This window comes from Chroicocephalus ridibundus, chromosome 2 (genome assembly GCF_963924245.1).
Source record: "Chroicocephalus ridibundus chromosome 2, bChrRid1.1, whole genome shotgun sequence".
NCBI classification, from domain to species: Eukaryota; Metazoa; Chordata; class Aves; order Charadriiformes; family Laridae; genus Chroicocephalus; species Chroicocephalus ridibundus.
Window position 1 is genome coordinate 26,302,008 of NC_086285.1, and position 21,305 is coordinate 26,323,312.

At 42.5% G+C, this 21,305-nt stretch overlaps 1 protein-coding gene across 1 annotated transcript; it reads right to left on the minus strand.

Moving 5' to 3' along the window:
- Positions 1-1,359: 1,359 nt before the first annotated feature.
- On the minus strand, positions 1,360-16,396 carry LOC134511210 (1-aminocyclopropane-1-carboxylate synthase-like protein 1). Its single transcript, XM_063324827.1, has 14 exons — positions 15,841-16,396; positions 15,615-15,674; positions 14,072-14,142; positions 13,199-13,268; positions 12,833-12,899; positions 11,348-11,445; positions 10,529-10,606; positions 8,077-8,177; positions 6,252-6,338; positions 5,005-5,050; positions 4,281-4,422; positions 4,048-4,190; positions 3,737-3,890; positions 1,360-3,048 (listed from the first exon to the last, which is right to left on the minus strand). The coding sequence occupies exons 1-14, from the start codon at positions 15,994-15,996 to the stop codon at positions 2,879-2,881; spliced, it is 1,443 nt and encodes a 480-aa protein (XP_063180897.1). The 5' UTR covers positions 15,997-16,396; the 3' UTR covers positions 1,360-2,878.
- Between the last annotated feature and the right edge of the window lie 4,909 nt (positions 16,397-21,305).

Consider the following 21,305-nt stretch of genomic DNA (forward strand, 5'->3'; position numbering starts at 1 on the left):
TTCCGCTGGCGCTGGCACGCACACTGCCGTCCTCAGCCACCCGCACTTTTCTGCTGCCACTCTCTCCGTTCTCTCTTTCCCCAACGCTCAGAAGCAGAGTTTCAGATTAACACAAGAACAGGTGTATTGGGGCAAACCTAAACTCCGTGCAGTAGCCCACCTCCAATAATGGCCAAATCCCAGCTTCTAATGCCTCAGGGAAGGGTATTAAGACACAGGCAATCACTGTATTACTTCCCGAAACACTCTTGTAGTTCAGAGGTGCATGTTTATGACTCCTCAGTAGACTGAACTGACTTCCCCAGTTCTGCTGTATCCTTTTTGATACAAGAGCACCTAAACTGCGTGTAACCTTCAACGGCACACATGCGGGAACACTCAATTTTTTTATAATGACAGAATACTTCCAGAAGATTTTTCCGTTTCTTCTCTAATAATTTCTAACATTCAAATTCCTCTTAACAACAAGCTGTTTTTCCATGGGGGATCATTACTGAAGAGTAATGATCGTTAGACCCTATCGTGTCGCTCTTCCTTTCCTTTTACCTACAGTAAATTTCATCTGCCAAGTGCAGTCAGCAAGTTTTCTGAAGGTCTTCTGTAGTGCTATATCACCAACCTTTGTTTCTAGGGACCTGAAAAGCTTACTTATTAGGGTTTTTTGCTGTTGGTGCTGTTTCACTCTTCACTCCCTGTCAAGATCAGACGAGCACGTTAAACACCACAGGCCCCTACACAGCACTAGTGTGACACATCTGGAGTGGTGGGGCCCGGCCTTCTGGGCTCTCCAGTACAAGACAGACATGGACATACTGGAACAAGTCCAGCGAAGGGCCCCAACAATGACTAAGGGACTGAAGCATCTGAAATACAGGGAGAGGGTGAATGCTGGGACTGTTCAGCCTGGAATTAGAAGGCTCAGGTGGCATCTTAGCAGTGTGTATAAATACTGGACAGGAGGGTGTAAGGAAGATGAAGCCAGGCTCTTCTGGGTATCCATGACAGGAGAAGAGGCAATGGGCACAAAAGGAGAAAAGGAAATTTTGTTGAAATGTAAGAAAAAACTTTTTAGTAAAAAAGAGTGATCAAACTCTGGAATCAAGCTGTGGAGTCTCCGTCCTTGGAGACACTCACAAGCCAACCGGATCCAGTCTTGGTCAACCTGCTCTGGCTGACCCTGCTCCACGCAAGCGCATTGGACTATAAGATCTCCAGAGGTACTTTCCAGCCTCAAATATTCCATGATTCTATGAGCTTTACAAATTGCTGTACAGCAGGTTATTTATCTTTATGTTATCAGCCTGAACAACATAAGGTTGCCAAGTTGAAGTGCGATGAAAAAACAGGTCAAAGGCCACGTTACTATCAGGAGCATAAATTCCAAGTTTATTAGGGACCCACAGAGAGACAATCCTTCTCCTGATCCTCTACAGCAGCAGTCCATTAATTTTACAATTCTAATTTTCTCTCACCAAACCTAAATAATGGAGCAAATGGTGAATTAAGTCTGCAAATACCTTAAAAAAAGCCCAACAAATCAAAACAAAGCAAAAAAGTCCCCACACAACTCTGCCAAATAAGTATACATTACAGACTTTTGAGGGTTTTTTTACAGTTAATGTATGAAAACGCTATCCAATGAATACAGGCACACAGAAACAATCTGAAAGGAAGCCCAGAAGCCAAAAATCTAAATGCTTTCTCAGAAAGTACTCACTTAGTATGCATATATAGAAAGGTGTATAAAATGGTTGAGATGCATATGCTTATAGAGATTTTATGAATATAAAAATAAAACATTTTGCCAGCTACAAAAGTTTAGCAAAATTTGAATATAACGTGATTCAGTACTTTCAGTATTCTGATTATGTCCATAATATACAGCACAACCATTTTACCAATGTTCTCAAAATTTCATAATTCAACAACTGTGCAAGTATATTATTCGACCTGGGAGTCCTGGTGGACAACAGGAAGACCATGAGCCAGCAATGTGCCCTTGTGGCCAAGAAGGCCAATGGCATCCTGGGCTGCATCAAGAAGAGCGTGGCCAGCAGGTCGAGGGAGGTCACCCTCCCCCTCTACTCTGCCCTGGCGAGGCTGCACCTGGAGTACTGTGTCCAGTTCTGGGCTCCCCGGTTCAAGAGGGACAGGGAACGGCTGGAGAGGGTGCAGCAGAGACTACAAGATGATTAGGGGACTGTAACACCTCTCTTATGAAGAAAGACTGAGGGATTTGGGTCTCTTCAGTCTGGAAAAAAGACGGCTGAGGGGGGACCTTATCAACACTTATAAATACTTAAAGGGTGGGTGTCAGGAGGATGGGGCCAGGCTCTTTTCAGTGGTGCCCGGGGACAGGACAAGAGGTAATGGGCACAAACTTGAGCATAGGAAGTTCCACCTAAACATGAGGAGGAACTTCTTTCCTTTGAGGGTGGCAGAGCCCTGGCACAGGCTGCCCAGAGAGGTGGTGGCGTCTCCAACTCTGGAGACGTTCAAAACCCACCTGGACACGTTCCTGTGCAACCTGCTCTAGGTGACCCTGCTCTGGCAGGGGGGTTGGACTAGATGATCTCCAGAGGTCCCTTCCAACCCTATGATTCTATATCGAGACTCACTGATTTTACTGGCACATAGCACACTTGAAATGGAGTAAAACCAAGTGCTGTGTTTAACAGGGGCTAATTTCACAATATCCAGGAGGTCCATTTTCCTTAAAATTCAACTTTAGCAAGTCCACTTGCAAGATTATTAATGCCAGGTCACAGAGAAGTGAGAGTGGTATGCAAGGTTACAGCCACAAATACTGAAGTCATAGACGCCTTTAGAAAACATAAGCATGATAAATTATATCAAGTCATTAAATGCACATATGATTTTAATAAACAAGTATATTTTCTAGCTGGGAGACATCTTCCTCTGATGCATTTGAAGGTTTGTCTGAAGAATCTTTTTCTGGATTGCATAAAGCATCTGCAGTAGAAGATGTGTCGTTTGTGGCTGGTTCAGCAGCGTAACTGTGCAACGTTTGCTCAAGTCTCTGAATACCTGTAGAAAAGAAATACAGAGGAAAATACTGATTGGACATATGGAAAAAAAATTGCCATGAGAGTGAACACTGAAACGGGTTCCTCAAGGAGGTTCTGTAACCTCCGTCTTTAGACAGTCTCAAAACCTGACTGAACAAGGCCCTGAGCAAGCTGCTCTCTGACTTGGAAACTGGTCCCTTGAGCCGGAAGTTGTACAAGAATTCCCTTTCAGTCTCAATTTTTCTATAACTCTATATGCTCTGTATGCTCCATAAACATCCACTTTGCCAACAATATAAAACATTCATTCAAGGTTAAGTATTTTGCAGCATGAGATGGACACATTTTTCATATCCAGTATGAGCCACATAAAAACGAGGGATAGTGGGGAATTCCCACAGGTTAGAAAGCATAACTTGAAAGAGTAGATATCCTTTCACATAAAATTTGGTTCCTTACTTCTGATAGAGTAAAAATAAGTTTCAAAATTAAATTCTGAAAGCTTCAGAGGTTTAACATAATCCAACGTAAGTGCTTTGTAACCTATGCTCTGGGTCAATCTAATATTTCTCAGTTCATACAAACTGTAAATATGCCCCTCAAAATCTAAGAGAGAATAATCAGGTTTCAACTCATTATTTATAATGTTAACGTTTCTTAAAACTTGGATGCTACTACATGCTATATTAGAAGTAAAACCCACTTACACAAGTAAATCTTATCTACGGAATCAGAGAAAACCAGTCTAAACCATCCAGGTTCATAACAGTAAAACGCTTTTCCGGGACTAATCAGGAGTTTTTTATCAAGGAGCTTCTGCCATAATTCTAGTTCAGCTTCAAATGTCTGTGATTTTAAGAACTAAAAGAAGAAAATAATCTTTTATTAAAGATTGAACAACTGCATAAATTCATTGAAAGGATTTTCCAGGAATTGATAAAGGGTATCACAACGTGCACAAGTAATTTTTACACTTCCAAGTTTTACATTCCCACCCCTTTTCAAATTTCTTACATACTTTTCTGAAGTCTGCCCACACATAAAGTCCTCCTGAACTTTTGAGCACGGGTATTCCAACATTTGCCAGCCCATCTACAAGAATATTCTGTGCTTCCTTAAGCCGCTTTTTGTTGGTGGGAAGAAACACGTTATCCAACCAGTCTATCAAAGCAAGAAAAATATAGTTGTTTTATTTCCACCTGCAATGGAAAAATAAAACAGTTGAATGGAAACGTTTCTAGTGTGGCTAACCTCTGTCCCTAAGGAATTGACTGAGAACGTGCTGAACGGGTCCAGGACAGCTATGGAAGACAGCCAGTTGATTCACAGCTTTCCGAATTTCACGGTTTCTGGTGTACAATACTCCAACTCTGATACCGCTCATACCAAAATCCTTGGAGAGCAAAAAGAAGAGAGCGAGAGGCGCAATTGTTCACTTTATGTTTGTGCTTTGTCAAGCCACCACGTCTAGAGTCATTGTGATGTACGGGGAAAAACCCAGCGCCTTCTGGAACAAAGTCTCAAAGCTGCTAAATGGAGTCCCAAGAGTGATAAAAACCAGCCAGCAACTTCTAAACCACCCCGGAGCAGGGAGGCCAGGGGCTTTAACAGGGTCGCTCTACAGGCCAACAACTGAACACGTGCTTGGCTCATAGCCTTGGGCTGTCCCCACTATTGCTCCCAAACAGTCAGCAGTTCACTGTTCCCTCCAAGAGGAGAAAAGGCAAAATACTGCAGATCTGAAATGTGCCCGTATGTTCTGATGCCTTTAATACATATGCATTAACTGCTGCTGTTTAGTAGAGCCCAAATTAAACTCTGAACTTCAACATTTTACACTACCAAAGAAGAAAACAAATTAATAAATGAAGAGAAACTGAGTTTGCAAACTATTACACAAATTATGTCAGAATAACTCAAACAATTTTTGTGGAGAAATATCTTAAATTAAAACACAAACAGTATTTTGACCTACCTTGCTAAAACCCCACATAAAATGTGTTCGTTCTGGATCTGGTAAACTGAAGGAGAAAAGAGGAAGACAAGAACTGTTGCTAGAGAAGAACAAGTCATGCGGGTTACAAAAATGTTTAAATTTGTAAAGTTGTAGTAATTTTTTAGTAAAATTGGTATATAATCCTTTAAAGTGACATGACATTTTTTTCCAGAGATGTTTTAACGAAAACTCCCAGGTGTGTGCTGAGGCACTGATGCCCACAAGATAAATCCCAAAGATGTAATGGGCCAGTTAAAATCCCAGATTCCCACTGCACAGTTAGTGATCACACCCGTATTAAAACAAAAGCAGTATTTCCATCAGTGATGCTCAACTGCTCTTGTACTTGATGGAGAAGGATTGTTTGATCAGCTGTGCTGCATTTCAGGCTAGGGAAGGGAGAAGTGAACATTTTAGGGCATGCATCTACATAATGAGGTGCAACTAAACGGGATACACCTCAGTGTATCACTGCAGATGATGGGTTTTTTCCTCCTAGGTGTAACTTCATGTCAGTAGGGACAAGGCTGGAAATTTCTGCCTCAGCCTAACGGAGCTTGGTGAACTTTCACAATAACGAAAGTATTTTTTTTAGGCTTCATTTATGGTTAATCATCTCATACGGGTGAGGCAGTACCCAGTCACTCACTGAGCTTGGTTGGACTTGGATGGACTTGGAAATTTCCCATCGGTATGAAATTTATGCAGTTACACAGAGACAATCACGTACTTTTGGGGAAGGAAGTTTTATTAGTCAGATACTAATAGGTTTAAATATTCTTGAAACATGTATTCTTTCCATCACCTGTTGCAGGAAACTAAGAGCCCAACAGCACACCAGGAGGGAGAGTCATTATAGCAGGTAACTCGCACAACCTTAGGCAACTTCATTAGCATTACAGTGAGAACCTTACACTCAGGCTGTGCAACAGGGACCAACAAAGACAAGCAAAGTGGCAAAATGCCTAAAGGCTCTGTCAACTTGTATTGTTTCTGCCGTATCAGACACACATCAGCTGGAAGCAAGAGATCTGCCATTGAAAGCCATCTCTGCAGAAGATCTCTTGTATTAACTCGCCTCATAGTTGCAAAGACTTGGGTATGAGTTTGTTCAAACTATACCAGTTACAGTAGCTAACCAGAAGTTTGAAAAAAAAAAAAAAAAGGGGGATGGGTTCCATTTAGGATTAAATATCTTCTAATCCCTGCTGAGAAATCACACTTACCAATCTAAGCTAAGAACACTGGTGAAGGTGGTATCGTCGTAAACAGAGAGCATGTATATTTCATCCATTATTACATGCAATTCATATCTAGGTATAGAAAAATACAGGCATATTAACATATTTAAAAGGAATTTCTTTGCATGTGTATAATCTCAACTGCTGCCGTAGCAAAGTCTCCATAAACACACCTATTTGTTATTATATTCCCCCTCCAAATTTTACACAAAGAGGTCACAAGGTGCACTGTGAGCCCTCGTGCACCACCAGCTTCTATTTATACATATTCTGTATTTCGTGGAGGCAATAACATTCCACACACCCGACACAAAATCCAACTGCATGCTCAATCCAGTGGTTCCCTGGAATATGTATGGTCCCACCCAACTCTTAATTAACATTTAAAACGAACATAGAAATACATTACCAAGTGCTTTACTCTGGAAGATTTCTTCAGTGAGACTTGAAGCCAAATGCAGATGTTAGAGTTTTAAAAAGACTTGTTGTGCACTTATGATAAGTCCTTAACACACTCTCGCTGTGAAAGCCACAGCAAACTGTGAGCCGTGTGTACCACGCTTGATACCAACAAGCCATGCACATATTACCAAGTACTGAAAAAATTGCAGACTGGTTTTAAACACCCACGTGTTTAAAACAGGCTTCCTCTTCTAAGTAAACCTCATATAATTTGATTGTTGAGTTCTATAATTTTTTTAAAAGGAAGTTTGGTTTCCTAACAGTTTTTTTACATTAAAAATAAAATTATTGTTTCTAATCCTTATCCTCTAACGTTATTTTAGTGCCATCTTAAGTCGGTTGTATCCTGAAGTCCATGGGGGATGCTGAGAGAAGATGCAGCTGCCTTTTTAAAAACTCAGTAACTAGAAGTAGCACATTGAGTGCTACCCACCTCCACTGCTGTTTCCATGAAAAGAAAATCACGCCAAAAGTGCAGGAATGTTGCGCTGTCCCCAGTAATCTTTGGTAATTAATAAAAAATTAATACCACTCTACTATATTTAAGATTGTCAGAAACTAATTGCCATTAGCTTTCAATGTGCGTACAGGATTTTGCAGTCGTTCTTTGGCAGAAGCTCACTGAAATAAGGAAGGAATCTATCTTTTTCTAAAAAAAAAAAATAATATATATATGCTTTTCAAAAGGAAGTGTTTTTTCTCCATCAGTATCCAAAGGATTCAGGAGACTGCTAGAGCTTAGAACATGAATTCTGAGCTGGTTAAGGATAAAAGAAGTGGAACGGGGATGAGATATTTCAGAGGTATCTTCCTTTGATGGAAAGTAATTTGCTTGCACATCTCAAGGTAAGTAACTATGAAAGGTGCTGCAGAACTTCAGACTGTTGACTTACGCCTTGCCAATTCAATTACTTCCCCCAGTAGCAAATGTTATGATTTTCTCATTTTGATAACATTTCAAATGACGATGCTGGTCACGTTTACTACTACTGCTAAAGACCGATATTCACCTGTTGTCATTGTCTGAGCCATGCATCAAAGCAGGTTAATCAAGAAACAGTTCGGCAAATAAAAAGTTCAAACCACGCATACAAGAAAAAAAAGAAACCAACAGTATTTAATTCAGAAAGACATTGTTGGATGCCGGGTTAGGCAATTTATTCCAGTGTTCCCGGAAAGGCCAAGGAGGTAGTGTAGTTACACAAGAAACATGATTCAGGACCCTGTCTGCCGCCTCCTCCCAACATGTACGAGCAAAGAACAGGCGATTACCAAAGGTGATTTTTCATCACTGCTGTATTGCATTAACAGAAAACAAAATCCAAAGGAACAGCACTAGGGCTCAAACCTGTGCGCAAACTCCAGACACTCTTTCAGTAACTGCGCTGGGTAAACGTTCCCTAATGGATTGTGGGGGTTGATCAGGATTACTGCTCTGACGCGGATGCCCTGTAAAAAAGAAAAACTGATAGTTGCAGACACCAACAGCGTCAAACCAACAGCTAGTGAGGACGCAGCAAGGAAGTTCGTTAACCCTTCATTGAACAGCAGCATTTGAAAATTATTTAATCGCATAATATAATTACTATACAGACTAAGGTTCCAGCTACTGACCTTGTTTCGTCATTTATCCTATACCACCCAAAAAAACCATACTAAATAGTTTGTTTGTAAATGAAAATCAGGTTAGGACTCATTTGAAACACACATTGATATCAACAGGCAAGATCATGGTGTTGTAGAGATTAATACTGGTTCTACAGGCATACTTCCAACATAAATTCCCAGGACTGAGCAAAGTTACTATGGATAAACATGGGAAAGCTGAACAGAAACTGGACTTTGACATCTAATAATCTGCCAAGTAATTTATTTTTCAATGTTGCTCATTTCTTTAAACAAGTAGTAGAATCTGCAGAAGACTGAAAATTTAATTACTTGGTGTTCTATGAGATGCGCAGAGGTCTTAAGCAAGGAATTACTTTTTAATTACATTTACCAATAGTGCAGAATATCTGTTATAGAAATTCTCCACAGAAGCTAAATTCTTTCATTCAACTATTCTAAGAGATTGTAAATATTCTACTGTGTAATAAGCAGAGTCCCACGTGATAAAAAATTAGATTACAAGTACAAAGATAACCAGTCTTTTTAACTTTATGGGTATTTTTCAGAAAATCATCTATGTTCTCTTTGCTAAAAAAATCCCTGATGTACATTAACACTAACTATATGCAACAAATATATTTTTATTGTACGCGATCGAACAGTGCAATGACTACAGCAGTAACTTTCAAGACTTTAAACATATCAAGATGGGGAGCTGCCTGCCTAAGTACTTCATGTTTACTTGATAAACTTGAAATTAAATTAGTATTTTTTGTTTACGCATTTTTAATTTTTAGAAAGCCTCACCCTCTGCAAATTCTCACTCCACCCAAGCCTCCTCACAAAGAGATTGTTTGCAAAGACCAACTCCCAAGAAACTCCAGGAAACCAAGTTCCATGACGAGAAGCCCTGATATTTGCTTTCCCTGCCACGTGCCATTTGTGTGAGCATTGATGGGTGCTGTGAGCGAGAACGTCACGAGATACCAACTTTCAGTTTACTGCTTTAGAATCCAGCTACAAGAAGAAATTACCTGAAAGCAAGATAAGAGGCAAATGCTAAGCACAAACAGCTGCTCCACGAGCACCCCTTGCACAGTAGGATATTTTGTGCATTTGACATCTGGTGTGTATTAAGCCGGAGGCGCTGGGCGAGACATTATTGTTCATAGGAACGGCTGCTGTGGGATGGCAGCTTCTCAATGGCCGTTCTAGGCTATTTCTTCCAGCTATTTAGGGTATTACATGTATCCAAAGCAGATGTTTATAAAATTATTCGTGAGAAAGTTGCAGCTCTAGAAGGATGACAAACCCAGCCTCTAAAGAGTTAATCTGGCCTGTGATCCGGCACCTTGTTCAGCCAGTTCATGGGGAAGGCGGCAGGGATGCTCCCTGCCTCCCTCTTCGAGGATCCAGTGGGAAGCGTCTGGATGCTCGGGCTCACACAGGCTGGCAAAGGCACAGACAGATGACACAGACATACAGATGGCGTCTAAACATAGGCACCACGCTGATCAAGCAATTAGCTAACTAGGACAGCTTCAACATAGCTATAAAAAAAGTGTTATGCACACATTTGCCTGTATCCAAAATACCCGCTACTTTATACCTGGCCTTGCTTATAACTGACCTCTGTAAGTGACCTTCCTTGCAACTATGTGCTTTAATAATATCCTCATCTACACAATTCTGATCAGAATAAAATCACTGACCACTGCTAAGTATTTGTTTAAACTAATGAGGTTTCCTAAACTCTGGAAAAATTATGTTTGTATTTTTTTGTTTGCTAGCTGGAACTCAGAAGAACCCTCTTCAAAATCAAATTAGACATGTTTCTTTAATTAAGCGAGTGGGTCGTTACAGTAGCGTATTCTCTCTTCTGAGGGCCAGAACAATAGCTTGTTTACAACACTTCAAATTCAGTTAAAATCTACAGAGAAAGAAATTTGGTCTTGAAACACAAGTTAAGATCTGTTCTTCATAAAACAGAGTCAGGGAGTTTCTCTGCATTTTGTTCCAGAGCCCAGATTATAAAATCAATTCGACTCTTGTTGCTGGAGTTGGACCCACCTCAGTCACAAGACAGAAAATCTGCACAGATGAAACTGTACAAATGGTTCGATGCTGAGACCATACGCCGCTTACAAAATAACTAGGAAAACAGGAAAAACAGAAATCATGTTTATTGATACCTGCTTTTTGGCTCTGTGTAACGCAGCTTCTAATTTTTCAACTGTTAACTGGAAAGGGTGACTTTCTTCGTCAGTCACCTACAGAAGAAAAAAAAAAATCAGCAAGAATAAAAAATACAAAATATGTAAAAAAATAAAAAAGGAGACAGTGAAGGAACACTCTCTCCTAGTGAAAATACAATTGCTACTGGCTTTTATAAAATAAAAAAGCTAAAAAAATAAGTTTCTCATGGCACTAGTTCAAGGAGGGAAAGCAGCAGTTCGACAGCAATACTATTATCACCTCAGAATCTGAAACTAAGATCAGTCTTTTCTATATAACGCAACTATTTTGTTTTTAAATGTTGCTCTTATCCAAGACTACGCTACCAGTGACTTACAGAAGAATTTGTGTACATGAAAGATCACTTTTTTCCCCCTCTGACTGTACCATTTGTTCTAATGAAAGATGCCACCCCCCCCTTGACTTGTCTCACGGATGACTGAGCGTTCAAAGAGGGCACCAACGTTACACCGCTTACGCGGGAGATACACCTTCCACTGCTTTAGGGGGAAAAAATCTGCAAACCAAATTTACTCTTAGTAGGAGTGACAGACTTAGAGCTGACAAATTATAACTCAGCATGTCAGCGCAGAACAGCGACTGCACCAAACGATCGTAATCCTACACATCTGATGACAGCAGCCTCCCGTCGCGCTGCCCCCTAGAAGTGGCAGACGGGTCCCGTCTCTTCACCCGGGCTCGCTTTGCACTTTCAGGTTTTTTTGATTGTTCCTTGTGAAACGTCCATTGATGTAAGTGAATAGCAAAAGCTTTACCTCACTGAACAAAGGCACATGAACCGGTTGTATTCCGCCATACAGCCCTGTTTTCGAATTTATACCACCATAGTACGGAGCTGGAATAAGATACCCGTCTAAAAACATTAAAAAAACGAAAGAAACGTTTCTCATGAGCAATTATTTCACTCCAGTCTAATATACTAAGCTGACAAGCTAAGAATTTGACATCTGGTTTAATCTCAGAACCTTCACTATGGCCTAAAACAATATTTAAACAAAATTAAAAATTTAGCATACATCAATCAACCTGAACTCTTTCCCAATTTTCTCCTTTAGCATTTGCAATAGCAGATTTGATAGTCTTATAAATTTTCAGTAAAAGGGAATGGACCTGATCAACTAGTTGTTTCGTTTATTTATCTATTTATTTATTCATTTTAATAATAATGACAAATGACGATCTTGCTCTCGATACTTTGCTAACGCTGTTGCTCTCATTTTTTCATCCGGAATTGCTGCAAACCTCAACAACTTCTTTCTGGTTGCCAAAGTGCTGTCTTGCAGCCAGGCAGCCGCAGAACTTGCAGAACTTGTTTCCCTCCTCATTATTTTTTTTTGCAGTGAAGTGTCCCCAGGTGGGTGTTCTCCCGGGGACACGGCAGAAGCCCTGCGGGACAGGGTTTCAGAGGGGCTTGACGTCATTGTGCCACGCTACTCTACATCACTCCCCCCCCACCCCCCCCCAAGGGCTCCTGGTACCAGTAACAGGGTGTTATGGGGGTGGCACAGCCTCCTCCGCTGGAGAGCGGGTAAGTCATCCTGCTCACCTTCCTGCGCTGGCAGGACTTTGTGGGTCTTCCCATCCTGTGCAGTACTGCATGCCTACACTGCTTTCCTCCTTCCAAGCCAGCGAGGAAACCATTTTCCCTTGCTGAGCTCTCTTTTTCCTCCTGCTGTCTACCTCTGCTGGGAGCAGATTGCTTCCCGGGACTCCGCTCCTTCTGCTTCGCGTTCCCACCTCTCCTTCCTCCTCACCACCACCCTTGTTTGAGCAGGGAATCGCTCTTTTGCTGCAGCTCCTTTCCCCTGTCCCAAATTCCTTCTACGTGTTTTCCTTACCCAGTTACCCAAATTTTCCCTGGGTCCCAGATTTCAACCCGGTACACCTCCCTCCCTGGGTGCCTACTCCCTCCAGCCTCCACCATGGTTCCCACCTCTTTTTCTCCTAACTTTTCAAAATACACTGCATTTTCTTGATACCCTTCTCACCTCCCTGTAACACTCTTAAAAACCCTACAGACTGCATTCCAGCAAGTGAGTGGTCCTGCTGATACCTCAAACATTTTCCACCTTTTTAGAAATAGAGGGATTATTTCAAAGACACTCTCCCAGTGACAAAGAAATGCCATGCCTTGCTTCATTCAGGCAGTTAAGAGTAACAGCAGGCTGTCAGGAGTCAGAATATGATCATATTCACTGCTAATAAACATTTTTAAGTAGAATAATCGAGTTTTTACTCACCGCTAGGGTCACATAATACAGTTGACAGAGTAGCAAAAACAGCACAACAGCCATTCATAACAGTTATCTGAAAGAGCGAGCACAAACTTTCATTTAGCAATGAAATATTTAGTAGAAACACCAGCACTCGTCTAGTTTAAATTCAGAAAAACAGAGTGAAAAAGCCACGCTACTACACCTATAACACCACCTCCTTGAATGTTACACGTTGCCCACTTGTTCAAATGGAAAATGAACACTACTAAGACTTCTGCAAATCCTGCGTATATCCCTCTGCCGCAGTACCATGCTGACGTTTGTGTTCAGATTTATTCATCCTTACCAGTTTAAGAAAAAGAAGATGCAAAGATAAAGCACTTGTCTTACGTATTCCGGATTCAGTGCTTTTGCAGCTCTGGCATAGTCAGTTAGAAATTTGGCAATTTCTTCTCTGAAGCTAAAATACAGAATTAAAGTCAAATATGCAGTCATGTATTTCTCAGGGGGAAAAAAGCCAACACGAAACACACACACAGAAGAATGAAGCTTACCAAAAACAGGACAAACAATTCATTCTGTTATGAAAGCCTTGGAGATTTTGATTAAATAATATAATTTCTCAGATACCCAGTGTGCTACATTTTCTGAGAGAGAAGCACACAGATGCCATCTGTTATCTTGAATAACAGTGACGGTGGCTCAACTATTACTGCTGTACACTTGAAAAATGAGAAAATAAAGCATCTTTGAGCCCGAGAGGGATCTGTTTTTGGAGAAAGGACAAGAATCTGGGTACCAGAAACAGTGAAACCCGAGTCAAAGACAATTCGTTAAATCAAGACAAGCTTTCAGCCTGAGTGAAGGCGATGGTGGAGTTTCTATTGATCTTCGGTGATGCAGTATTTCACCTCTGCTCTTTACAGCCCTGAGTTTCAGTTTATCCCTCATCAAGACTAGAGTGAATCATTCCAGGAGTGATTCACCACATCAATACATGCTCTCTTGCTTGACAACAAGCCCTGATCTTTCCCCTTTGGCATTCCGGGTCTTTGTGGCACATTGAGGGTGGGGAGCAAACCACAACAAAAATCCATAGAAGTAACTCCTGCCCAGGAACCCCAAAGCCTGCCAGCACACAGGTAACAGCCCCACGCCTACCCTTTGGGCTTACCAAAAAATGAAACCACAGCCAGCTTCACACAGGCCATGACTAGCACTGACAACAAGTGACGTGACTGATGGGAAAACGGAACTCCTTACCTTCTAGTACCTTGTGTATCGGAATACTGGAAAAGATCAGGCTCCAGATAATTCATGTCAGGTCTTGTGAGCTAGTGACAGGAAAGAGGGATACTGTAGAACAGTGTTCTTGGGAGTTTCTGTTCTGCTGTAGCAGACTAAACCTCGATTCTTTAAAAAAACAATGAACATTATTCAGTAACATCAAGGAAGTGGAGACTATAAAAATTCATGAGTTACAATCATGTTTATACTTTGCACTTCCCTTTTGTAGTTTTAAGATATTAGAAAACAACATTAAAACATCATCAAAACGAAGGAAGAAAATAATGAAAGGATTACTTATTGGATTATTATGTCATATACTAAAACAAGTCCTGAATAACACATTGAGGAAAAGCATCCCAGCTGTACCAAAGAGATTACGCAGCCACTTCTGAGACATATCAAAGCTCAAACAATGCTTGCAATATTTATATCAGCTTTTAATTCACATGTCAACTTTGATGAGCTTCTCAATCAACAGGATAAAAGTGACAGCAACCCTCTCTGTTACAGCAGAAAACCAGCTCTATTATCAGCAGTGGCTTTATGCTCTGAAAGCAGGTGCCCCCCCCCTGAAAACTGGCTCAGTCCTGTATTCATTGTGGCATTGATTTGGGTTTATTCGTCGGAAAAACAAATTCTCTCCAGCTGCCAGCACTGCCAACTCATCAGCAAACCAATCTGTACGCTGAGTTTATGCCCAACCCACCCTCACAAGCACCGCAAATGCACCCGTGGTTGCACTAGTGTGAAATTCCTACCTCGTGGAAGTAGGAAGGAGAAGCAAGAGGGAACTGGGAAGCTGCAGGAGCTGGCCTGGTAACTAGACCTTTGTTTTGCTAACACATAAGGCAGAACACCAATGCTTTGCAGCGGATGAACTAGAATTAACAGCTCTGGGAAAAGAATCGCCTTTAAAGAGTGTGTCATTTCCCCACAGTTGCCTTTCCGAGACGGGCTCTTACTGCAGCACACGGCACTGTAACGTTTAGGTTTTTTGCTGAATTGCTTTAATTTTGCTGAAGGTCTGAATTTTGTGTATGGAGCATTTTCAGTCAAAGTTTTGGCTTTGCCATCAGACAAGTGAGCATCTTATCAGGCCATGATTTTCCCCTCTGAAAACACACTTCTTCCTGAAAGCTGTCATTCCAAAGCAATACTTTCTGATGAAGCAGGAGCAGCCTCTTGTACCGCTTCAGTTTGGAGCGCACGCTCCGTCAAACGTGGATGAAGTTCAAGCAAAACCAAAACTATTCTGGTTTCTGGTTTTCAACCAGAGGCGAGTTTTCAGTATAAATATTACTCGGCAAATTATTTCTGAGTGTGCAAGTGGAGCAGTACATATAAACACATGAAGTGTGCTTCCTTGTGAAAGCTGTTAGTCACAGCACTGTCGGTATCCTGGTATCCCACCATAAACGTTACTTTGCCTGCGCTAAATTGTTAAGCAGACGCTTCAAAACGGCCAAAGCCGAGCAGGCGGTTAAATCCCGATGAGCCAGAAGGCAGCAACACTTACTCTCGCCTCTATTAAGTCAAAGCAAAGCTTGTTCTCGCTTGTGCCCAGGTTCAGGATGCCCTGGAAGAGACGGCCGCTGTTAGAGGACGCCGCTGCGCGAAGGGGACGGCACCCGCCGGGCTCCCGGCCCGACCCGGGGCTTTGCGAGCCCACCGGAGCCGTCCCGTCGCCCCGGGCCACCGGCAGCTTTCCGGGAGGGAGCCCCGGGCCCAGCCGCTCCCCGCACCTGCGGATTGAGCTCCCGATGGAAAGGGTCGGCGACGTAGAGGGCGAACCCCTCCTCCAGCAGCCCCGGGGCGCCGCCGGCGATGCGGGCGCCGCGGGCCGACAGGGCCGGGCAACCCCCGGGAGCCCCGGCGGGCAAGGAGCCGCCGCCGCTCATCCCCCGCCCGCCCCGGGCTCGGCAGGGCTCCGGCTGCGCCCCCGGCAGGGAGCCCCGGGAGCAGGAGGGGTCCCGCGTGTGCCGGGCGGCGGGGGCTGCCGGGGCGGGAGGGGAGGAGAGAGGGAGGCCTCCCCCCGCCCCGGTCGCTCAGCAGGACGGTCACCGCTCAGCAGGACAGAGGGACTTTCCTTCCCCTTCGCCTTTGTCACCGCCTCCGGGGCTGGCAGGGCCCGGTACCGGGCTCCCGCATGGGTGACCGACACGGAGCCACACGCTCCCCGCGTCCCGCGTCGCCCCCCGCAGCGTGCCCGCCCCCCGCGTTGGCGAGGCTCCTTTCTGCTCGGGAGCTGCTGCCCCCGCCGCGGCGCGGGGCGGCCGGTGGGATCCGCAGGAGCGGATCCGCTCCCCTCGGCGCGGGGAGGAGGAGGAGGAGGAGGAGGAGGAGAGCTGGGGGGAGGAAGGGCAGCGGGTGGCGCGGGGGGGGTGGTGAAACCAGGGCGGTTTTCTGCCCAGCATCCATAGAAAAGGGAAGTTTCAATGCACTGACTTCGAGAGTTTCTTTCCGTATCTACGTTCTAAACTCTGCTTTTGAATGAAGGACATTTTGATCTTTTAAAAAGAATAATAATAAAAAAGTCTTTTTAGACATTTAGAAAATAGGCAAGTTTTTAACTCCCGGAAAACCAGGCATTAGAAAATGGGCTACAAGTTATCTGTTGGCAAACACTAAAACCCTTATGCACCTAAAAAGCTCCTGTTGTAGCTTTTTAGTATCTAAACAAGGTCATGATGTTCTAGTTAGACTATTATTTAAACAGTCCTTTGGCAATATACGAGCATTGTGTTAAAGTAATAATTATTATTAAGAAATAATTTAATGGTTTTTTCCTCAAACTTGGCAATAATTTGGGAAATGGAGATTAGCATTGAATCTGAAGGATCCAAATATCTTCCTAATGGAAAAAAAATGACACAAAACAGTGAGGACGGCTTTAATCCTAGCAGTGCTTATGCTGGAATTATATACTATGGCATTGACAGGACTTTGTGGGGGGTTTCAAATATTTTGCTTTTTTATTCTACAAAGCTGCTGATCTCTGGAAGCGAGGAAAACCTTCAAACAGCTGTGTGACCTTAATAATTTTTGATGTACCAAAATCTAGTGCCAGCGTCCACTTATCCACTGGGTCTCCGCAAGATGCCTACTGTGTTACAGCTACGCCTAAGTCGGGTATCATTACTGAAGACTTTTAAGAGCTGTTTCGTATGAATGATGAAGAAAGAGGAATTTGTCTTTTTGCACCTAGGAGCCCCAAACTGATCTTTTCTCTGAGATATCTTTCTTCACTGAATCATTTCAACTAATTCAAATTATTTAAGATTTCTTGGAGACTGGTGTGGGACAGCACTGCTAAGAGATACGACATCTACCCTACTTTATCTAACAGCGTCTGATAGGACTCTGCTGCTGTATAACGTTGCAGGAAAGCCAAATACTTGGGAGTCTTACAAAAGCCGCACCAGCTGCTGGAGCATAGGGAGGAAGAATTTTTCACACTTCATTTCTATTAGTCTGAGTTACACTCATGACCTGAATACCAGTAAAATGATTTAGCATTTCTTTTCCAGCCACCATCTGAGCATATGAAAGTATTTCATCCTAGGCCTCTCTGCTGCATCATTGGAACAGCACACTAAACTAAATCAACAGATTTTTATTTCAGGGTACCTATGACAGATTGTTACCCTTTAGACTGTTTTAGAAACGGGAAAACTAAAGCAGTTGTGCCTTAAAACAAGATTTGTACCATTCCAGTCCTGTTGTGCATATGCTAAGGACAAAAGAGGAATAATCTCTTGCTAAAAACCTAAAATGGATTATAGAACTCATGTCTCAAAATTTGTACCTGAGGCAAAATGGAGTATTAGTTAATAAATGCTAAGCTTCTCATTTATTACAGCACCTTGTGCTGAGGTCAAACACATCATCTTTGTGACCAGGTTGCCATCTCCCACGTGCTTCCAATGCAAAATATTTCACTCAACCCATACTCATACCCGATGCCAACACCATGCTAACGGATGGCCCACTTTTAAAAGAGAACGTATCAAGTGCAATGCTGACTCTGCAAAGCCCGGCAATGAAACATGTGGAAGGAGCGCTGCCGTGAAAGACCTCTGCCAAACCACCTCACCCACCCCCGGCCGAGCAGCCCCCGGGGCAGCTGTAACCCAGTTATTCCCAAGTGCCGCCTGTGAGAGCAAAGTGAATTCCTACCTGGCAGCTGACGCTGACAAATTGTAGTCCTGTCTCCCAGCTGCATTCCATAGGGTTAATGCTGCCTAACTCATGCAAGGAATTCTGCTCTTCTGGTCTCTTCCACCTCCATTGCTCACCGTTTAATGGCTGCGACCTTAAGTCCCTGGAAGGAGTAGGTTTCACTCCCACCCTACTATATGAGCTTAGGAGGTATTAAATTAATAAACAATCCTCATGCAATAATACAGAATGTATGTATTTTACTATTTTCATAATAACTAGGAGTTATGAACTAAATTAGGCAGCAAGTAAAATGATACATTAGGTTAATAATATTAAAAAAGCCAATTACATATTGTTTCATATTATATATATATACAAACACAAACATATTCAAAGATACCCACCAGTTAATTTGAGTAAAATATCCAGTGAAAAAATTAAATTCATACAATGCTTCTGTTGTGAAATTATATTTTAAAAGATTTGTTGGCTTTTGGGCTGGAGGAATTTACTCTTGCTTCCCTAATGCCAGAAGAGGGGGAGGGAGGAACTCCCGCTACGACATTAAATGCAGATTGGTGCACACAAAATTTAGACTTGTTTGGATGAACTAAAATCCAAAGTACTTTTCAAATTTAATGTAAATCACAAAATTTGTGTGTTTCAACCAGACTGTTAACTGTCATGCTTAAAATACTGTCAAGCAGAGTTCTTGCTGGTGACGTCTAATAAGGAACACAAGGCTAATGTAATCTAAGCCTCAGCAGCCATTACTTATCTTTTCATTTCATTTCAAATGGGTTAGGAAATCTTTTCTATTCTTTCCCTTTGGAAATGGAACAAAGTTTGAGTCCCTAAGAACTGGAAGTTAGACAATAAGTACCTCATGAAATTTTCAGTGTACAACAGAAATTCTGTTTCCCAAACAAACTACAAATGGGATTTACGGCAGAACAGCATTAACGACAGAAGGACCAAACACAGTGGCTGGTATTCAGTGTCCCTAATTCTTGTAAAAGCAAGTCTGGCAGATTTTGACTATTAGGAATTAACAAATACCCTCAACGGTCAGACACCTGAGCCTTTCGGTAGAGTTAATTGCACTGATTAATGACTTGTGTCATCTTTCTTCCAGAAACTTTTTCCAGTCATCAACAGACTCAATCCGGAATCATGGATCGCTTCAAAACAGGTGCATTTTTCAAAGGTAGTGTTTGAAAAATATATCAGCTACATAGCTGTAAGATAGCTTCAGATATAAATTGATTTTAGAGTAAAAGCTGCCTAAACTTTTTTTTTAAGAAACATTATGGGATAGTAGAGGAAATGGAGTTCCCAATAGCAAAGCGAAATAATCCTTTCTGTGTTAGAAACAAGGTAAGCGTTTACATCTATTTTTAAGACTCGCTTCTTCAGAAGTCCCTCAACTACGGGGAAAGACTGGTTGGCAATTGAGAAAAGGTCAGTGACAGCTGACAACGTTGGTGACAACAGGAGTGAAAGGAAAAACCTACCTCAGGTTATCAACCTTGGATACGGTCCGTAATACATACCCAGAAAACCTGACATCAGCATCACTTAAGGGAGGTCAGAACGACAGAGGAGCTAGTAGGGAGGCACAGATTTTGTCCATTTTTAGGATGCTGATTCACGGGGAGTTTACTTGGTTCTTGATGGAGGAGGCTGGAAAACAGGGGTCAAAAGGCTCAAACACGACATCCGCCATTCGTCTGCCTGTGGTACCTTCGTGAGCCATTGCAGCTAAATCCCCGCTGCCCTGTAGAACGTGAAACAAACTTTGTTACTGGCATACTTCTTAATGCTGGGCCTTGTGAAAGAGCCGCCAGAGGCCAGCTGGCGTTCCTTGCACAATGCTTGTGTAGAAGGGATTATCCTCCATTCAGCTACAGGCTTTATGCTCCCTGTACGCTGGACTTCCGCGCCCGTGTAACAGGCCTTAGCCACGCTTCATTTAGATACGCTGCTCCCTTTTAAGATGAGATGTTAATATAATTCAGAATGTAACCGAAGATCACCTAACAGCAACTAGTTATTAATAGTGACCCACTTTCTTGGGTCAGATGATATTACCCATGGCAATAGTCAAGGTTATCTATACAGGGGTGTGTGGGTGTGTATGTATACACACCCTCCCGAGTTAGTTGAGCACACTGGTGAAATTCCTTCCATGTAGAAAGGAAGAGCACAGATGTGTTTTCCTTTTTACTTTACAAGACTAGGCACTGAAGCATAGTATTCTAATTAAATAATTAAAAGTGTGAAGATAATTCCACAGATGATTGCACCGTCTTTGTTTTAATTACAATGGACCTCTGACTGCTCCTTTCAGATTTAAGTGTCAGTGCATTATGAGATTATCATTACTAGGAAGGTCACGGAATCACGGAATCTTCAGAGTTGGAAGGGACCTCTAGAGATCATCTAGTCCAACTCCCCTGCTAGAGCAGGAATGCCTAAAGCACATCCCTCAGGGCTGCACCCAGGCGGGTCTTGAAAATCTCCAGAGAAGGGGACTCCACACCCTCCCTGGGCAGCCTGTTCCAGTGCTCTGTCACCCTCACCGTAAAGAAGTTTTTCCGTGTATTTGAACGGAACTTCCTATGTTCTAGCTTGTGCCCATTGCCCCTCGTCCTGTCACTGGGAACCATTGAAAAGAGCCTGGCTCCGTCCTCCTTAAACCCACCCTTTAGATACTTGTAAACATTAATCAGGTCCCCCCTCAACCTTCTCTTCTCCAGGCTAAATCATTTCTTCTCCAGGTCAAATCATTTCCATTTTTAATAAAGCTGGTACATCCATTATCTAGACCTAAGTTAAAGAAGAGATGCTACTACTAATTTTGGTTACTCTGCATGCTTTGGTAAAGAAATCTTAAACTATTACAAAACAGAAAAGATGTAATAAACTGCAACATACTTCAAACAGCTTTGGCAAGGAAAACGCTAGAAGGCCAACTCCTTACAGAAGTGCTCGTTGTAGAAAAGAAGCTTTGATTGAAAAGTCCTTAAGTCAGTAGATGGAAGAA